Source organism: Hypanus sabinus, chromosome 4, assembly GCF_030144855.1.
Source record: "Hypanus sabinus isolate sHypSab1 chromosome 4, sHypSab1.hap1, whole genome shotgun sequence".
In the NCBI taxonomy this organism is placed as follows: domain Eukaryota; kingdom Metazoa; phylum Chordata; class Chondrichthyes; order Myliobatiformes; family Dasyatidae; genus Hypanus; species Hypanus sabinus.
Genome location: NC_082709.1, coordinates 94,744,486 through 94,750,724, shown reverse-complemented (window position 1 = coordinate 94,750,724; position 6,239 = coordinate 94,744,486). Strand labels below are relative to the sequence as shown.

Here is a 6,239-nt window from a genome sequence, read left to right as displayed (position 1 = left end):
GAGCTTCCAACTATCCCCTCCGGCACAGCCTCTATGAGCACCATCCTCTGCTGAGCGCGCTACGACAACCCGCCACCGGCCACTGGCAACGTGACCCCAAGGACTGGGGGCCTGTTCTTCCCTGCAGAGACCCGGACCTCACAGCAGCAGCAATGAAGAAGGCCTTCCTGGAGATTTCCAGATGTTCCTCTGTGTTCCCACATCCGTTTTTCATCAGATTAGGATTGTGCATGGCACCCTGCTTAACAAATCATATATCAATGCTGGAGAGGCCGCTGCAAACTGTGTTGCACCCCCATCTTGAAGTAATCAAGAATTAAGTGCTTCTGTAAAGATCATAACCAATGCATCTGTTATCTCTTCAGCAACCTCTCAGGACTCCGGCATGTGGTCCATCAGGTCCAGGTGACTTTTCCACCTTAAGACCTTTAAGGTTGCCTTGCACTTTTTCCTTTGTAATAGCAGTGGCGTTCACTCCTACTCTCTGGCATTCACGGACCTCTGGCACACTGCTAGTGTCTTCCATACTGACCACAGGTGCAAAGTACCCATTAAGTTCATCTGCCATTTCTTTGTCCCCCATTACTACTTCACCAGCATCATTTTCCAGTGGTCTAATATCAACTCTCACCTCCCTTTTATTCTTTATATAACTAAAAAAAACTTAGTATCCTGCTTTATATTATTGTCTAGTTTGCCCTCATATTTCATCTGACCTCTTCTTATGGCCTTTTCAGTTGCCTTTTTGTTGGATTTTAAAAGTTTCCCAATCATCCATTTTCCAGCTGACTTTTGTTACTTTTTATGTCCTTTCCTTGGCTTTATACAGTCCTTAACTTCCCTTTGTCAGACATGATTGCCTACTCCTGCCATTTGAGAACAAATTCTTCAGTGGGATATATCTATCCTGCTCCTTGTGAAATATTCCCAGAAACTTCAGCCATCTCTACTCTGCCGTCATCCCCCCCCCCCCCCCCCCGGGTATCCCTCACTTTCCTTATTCTCACCTTCTCCTCCCTCTATTCTCTATCTGCTCTCCCCCCCCCCCGTCTCACCCCACGTTCCACTATCTCTCCCCAACACTCTCCTCTATTTCTACCATACTCCTCCCCCTCCCCCCTCTGTTTACCCACTCCCCTCCCTAAGTCTGCATAACTCATCTGAAACATACTTGCTGGTGGTGTCCTAGCCCCGCAACCAAGAGGTTTTATCTGTTGTCGGTTCCGTAAGACATGGATTTACTCAACTTCGAGTGACTCAATCACTGTTAATCCGTCAGAGGAGGGGAGGGGGAGGGAAGAGTCAGGGAAGTTGGAAGGGGGAGAAACGGGGTTGAGGAAGGGGAGAGGGAGGATCAAGAATGAGAGATCAGGAGAGGTGGGGAGAGAGAATGGGTAGAGGGATAGAGAGGGGCCAGGTGAGAGGCAGGGGCTTGAGCTGGCAGAAGAGAGCGGAAGATGGAGAAACAGGGCTGCGAATCCTGACAGAAGAGGAAGTACATGCACACTCTGCTCGATTATTGCGAAGGCAGAAGGAAGATGGGGGCTGGGAGCATAACGTTGAACTATAAAGACAGAGATGCAAACCCGGAGAAGGAGAGACGGCGCAGAAGAGAAGAGTGGAGAGACGCGGGATGGAGGGACAGGGAACTCCAGGGGGTATGGCGACAGAGATCGAGGCCAATTCTGAGATACAAGCAATCGCTGACACGGTCAGTTTCCATCCTTCCTCTCCCTTTCAGTCTGTCCGTTCCTTCCGCTTTTCCCCATCTCTCGGCACCCTCTCCACATCGTCCCGTGATGCCCCCTCCCTTCCCACCCCCCACTTCGAGGCGGTTCCGCTCAACCACGGTGATCCGTCCCCGCCTCCCACAGTCTCTCCCTACCTTCTCACCCCCACTCCCAGACCCTCCACCCTCGACCGCACCTCCCTCTCCCTCTCTCTCGTCCAGGCTGCTCCTTCCCTGCACCCATCAACACTCTACCAACAGTGAAGGAGTGAGAGGTGGAAGAAAGATAAAGGGAGAGTGAGGGGGCAGAGAGGGAATAGAGGTGGGAAGCAGATTGGTAGGCTGAGCGGTGGGAAATGTGAGGTGCAAGACAGGGAGTAGAGAGTGGAAGGAGTGGCAGGTGGGAAGTGTGGAGTGGGCTGAAACGGAGTCGAGGGAAAGGAGTGGGAAGGAATGGGCGGAGGGGTAGACTAAGAAGAGAGGTAGTGAGGTGAGGGAGACAGTTAAGGAGGCGAGGGAGGAGGAGAGCACACGGGAGAATGGGTGAAAGAAGACAGATAGATGGGGTAAACGGGGGATAGGAGAAAAAAGAGGATAGAGCGGCGAGAGATAGAGTAGGGGAGAGAGGGGCAGAGACGGGAAGAGCGGTGAGTTTTAGAAGAGCTGGGACAGTGAAGAAATGGAGGGACAGTGGAGATAACAGAGACAGATGCTGCAGGAGCAAAGGGAGAGAGAGAGAGAGAGAGAGAGAGAGGAGGTGGGGGAGAGAAAGGAAGAGGCAGAGGGTGAGGAAGACTGAAATAGGAGCAGAGAAATTTGGGAAGTGAGGAGGTGATGGGTAGAGAGGTGAAGTGAGAGGGCTCGGAGAGAAGGGGAAGAGAGAGGAAGAAAATGGGTGAATATAAGGGGAAGATAAGCGAGGTAGAGTGAGAAGGGTGAAGGTGAAAGCAGAGAGATGGGGTTCAAACAGTAGGAGAGAGAGAGAAGTTCAGAGTGGAGGTAGAGAGAGAATAAAAGCAGGATAGGAAGACAGATTGAGTGTTTGGGGAGAAAGTGTGAAAGGGAGAGATTGGGCTGGTGAGATTGGAATAGTCAGGGAGAGAGTTGAGGAGGGAGTGAGAGAGAGAGGGAGAGATGGGGAGAGAGATGGGAGATGGGTAAATGACCAGAGGTTTGGGGGAGAGAGAGTCGAGAAGGGGTTGGAAGTGAGGGACACCCGCTTCTTTCCTGCGGCGCTCCCTCCCTTCTCGGTGCCCCTTTCTCCGGATCTCTCTAAGAATGTTGTTATAGAGCTTATTCTGTCTCCAGGTGAAGCCAGCTGTGCAGGAGAAGCTGGGAAGAGAGCTACAGGTCTACCAGGCGAAGTCGTACTGTTGGCAGGTGGTGGCCGGGACAAATTATTTCATCAAGGTAACGGCAGCTCCAACCCCTTACAACATAGCACACAGAAACTATGGGAGGGCACAAAGTGGAGGGAGGTGTTCATAGAGATGTGGGTGAGGCTGTAGGGGAGACAGGGGATAACGGAGTTGGAGAAGGGCTTGAGGGAGGTCGGGAGCTGCGTTGAGAGGGAGAGAGTGACAGAGACTGAAGGGGCGCAGAGGAGGGTGGAGATCATGGAGACGAGCAGGGGCGTGGAGACGGGATGTGATATGTGGTGTGTAACGTTCCGCGAATAAATCCATCTGCTCTTGCACTCTCCGCAGATTCTGACTGGACCTGGAGATGAATGCATCCATGTGAGGGTCCTGGTCTCCCTCCCACATGTTGAAAGAGCCATCACCTTGCATGGGATACAAGAGCACAAGAAAAGCTCTGACCCGCTCATCTACTTCTAGAGCTCGAGGGGTGTGTCTGGGTGGGGGTTGGGTGTTGTGGGAATGACAGAGGAAATCTCCCTGCTCCCCTCATCCCTCTCCAAAGTTGCTCTCACCTCGCCTATCGTGCCTGAAAACTAATTATCTTTCCTTTCCCTACCCTGCGAACGTCAAATGCTATCTGAAAATGCCCGCTTCCAACAGTAACCTTGACAGCACATCACAGGGATTCGCGCATCTCAGTGCAAAATTTAAGAAAAATGCCCCGCATAAGCTCAGTTGAATTTTCTCCGCTCTTATCTTAAACGCATATCCTCATGTATTAGATAATGCCACGCTACAGTAGACAGGGGAGCAAAAGTTAGCAGCTGTGAACTCTGTCTACACCTCTCACAGTTTTATAAATCTCTTTCGGGTCTCCACCGCTCCAGAGAAAACAACTAAAGATTTTCCGACCTCTTAAGATACATGGGTTCCGCAGTGACTGGCCATTTGGGTTGCCAGTCGGCTTTCCCGTGGCAGACAGCGGGTAGAGATTGAAAGCACTGATTCTGCTTCGATGTCCGGAACTAGTGGTGTTCCGCAGGAATCCATGCTGGGACCTGTTTTTCTTGTGTGATACATATTGAAATCTCCCGGATGATATTCTAGATGAATGGATTAGTAAATCCGTCGACAACACAATGATTGGTGGATTTTTGGACAGTGTAGTAGATCGCCAAAGCATTCAACGTGGAATTGATTAGTTATAGATATAGGGGGAGGAAGGTAGACGGAGTTTCATTCTAACAATTTTGAGGTGTTGCATTTTGGGAGGGTAAATGTTAAGGAACAAGAGCGACAATGTATAGAAAGTTCCCGAGCTCACTGAATTCGACCACAGAAGTTGACAGGATTGTAACAAAATGGGCTTGCATTTCAGGATGAATGTTATCGCACAAATCTCCTTTGAATATGTTTCCTCTAACATTTAATGCACTCCCTCTAGTATTAGAGATCTCCAGCCTGGGGAATAAAATATACTGTCTACTCTATTTTGCAGCGACGTGGCCCACTGCTATGATGAACTGAATACTGAAGCTTTGGGCTTACTCCAACTTGCTCCAGGGAATTGGATCTAAGGGCTCAATTTGGTTCAGAATGCTCGCTTTTTTTGTTCGCATGATTTGTTTTGTTTTCTCTTTCTCTGTGGGCACTGGAGGTTGGTCTTTTTTTAATTGGGTTATTTCCGGGTCCTGACTTCGCGACTGCCTATTCAGCAGACAAATCTCAAAGCTGTATAATCTATACAATCTGTGACAATAAATGCACACTTTGATTGTAAAGTCCTGCTGGAGGGTCTTGGCCTGAAACATCAACTGTTTGCTCTTTTCCATAGATGCTACCTGGCCTGCTGAGTTCCTCCAGCATTTTATATGTTGTTATTGATGGTAAAATTGAGGTTAATGTAAAAGAAACAGAGCCTTCCGCTCCCATCCTGTAAGAGAGAAACCAGAACTGCACAAAATTCTCCAAGTGAGACCCAACTAGAGTTTTATACAGCTGTGATGTGACTTCATTCACCTCACTCTTTACTGCTTCTGTTTCTCTCCAGCAATTTGCTGGATGGAGAGATGTGTACATAGATGTGGAGAGATAGGGCGAGAGAGGAGAGAGGTGTGCATAGTGAGACAAGTGAGAGAGATTGCAAAAGCCAAAAGATTGCAAAACGTGAAGAGGAAGAGACAGAGAAAGAGAGGTCAAGTGTGAAAGAGGGCAAGAGAGAAGAGGAAGGGAATGAAGCTTCTGAGGAGAGCTGAGAGGAGAGTGAAAGAGTGGGAGAGCAGTGGAGAGGGAGCTAATAAGTGAGAGTGGGAGTGGGAAGAGGAGAATGTGAGAAGTGGGAGAGAGATGGGGAAAGTGCTGGATGGGTAGAGAGAGGTTGGAGGGGTGAGAAATAGAAGTGAGGTGGAGGGAGGGCGAAAGGCAGAGAGGACATAAAGAGAAGAAAGAGGGTGGAGAGTGGGAAGCTGGGTGAGAGAGAGTAATGGACAGAGAAAGAGGAAGGAGGGGAAAGAAGAACGGAACAGAAAGGGAGAATGAAAGGGAGAGTGGAAGAGACGAGAGAGGTGGGAAAGGGATGTGGATAAATGGAAAGATGGCAGTAAACTAAAAAAGATGGCTTTTTGAGAGGAAAGTGATAGAGCAGAGGGGCAGCTGGATGACAAAGGGAGAGAGGCAGAGAGAGGGGAAGAGCAAATGAGAAAGGGACAGTTGGACAGTGGTGGGTGGGGGAATGCAAAGAAGAGACAGGCATTGTTCAAGGAATTGGATCAATGGAGAAGAAACTTCCCAAGGTGGCTCCAGGGTAGTTTATTAGCGTATAATGTGATATGTAATGCTAAGCCTAAAATGATGTGTAAAAGAAGTGAAGAAAGAACAAGCCCACTTTATAATGCAAATAATTAACAAAACATGTGTAAATAGGTGTACAGATTTATCAACAAAGCAGCAAGTCACAGGCCCTTGCGTTGATCAAGGACTTGGGTTTACAACTGACTTGGCTACTTTAATGGTTTTTGGGACCGATCAAATTTCTGTTGAGGACTGAAGTCCGGGGAACGTGCTCACTGTTCACACTGACAGAATGAAGACTGTGTGGCTAAGCACAGCTCCAATGCCATATTCAAGCTTACAGATGACGCCACTGGATC

The 6,239-nt window shown here is 48.9% G+C and overlaps 1 protein-coding gene across 1 annotated transcript; it reads left to right on the top strand.

Moving 5' to 3' along the window:
• Window positions 1-1,595: 1,595 nt before the first annotated feature.
• Window positions 1,596-4,859, top strand: LOC132392313 (cystatin-B-like). Its single transcript, XM_059966135.1, has 3 exons — window positions 1,596-1,711; window positions 3,038-3,139; window positions 3,436-4,859. Exons 1-3 carry the CDS (start codon window positions 1,634-1,636, stop codon window positions 3,565-3,567), a joined length of 312 nt encoding a protein of 103 aa, XP_059822118.1. The 5' UTR covers window positions 1,596-1,633; the 3' UTR covers window positions 3,568-4,859.
• Window positions 4,860-6,239: the final 1,380 nt, after the last annotated feature.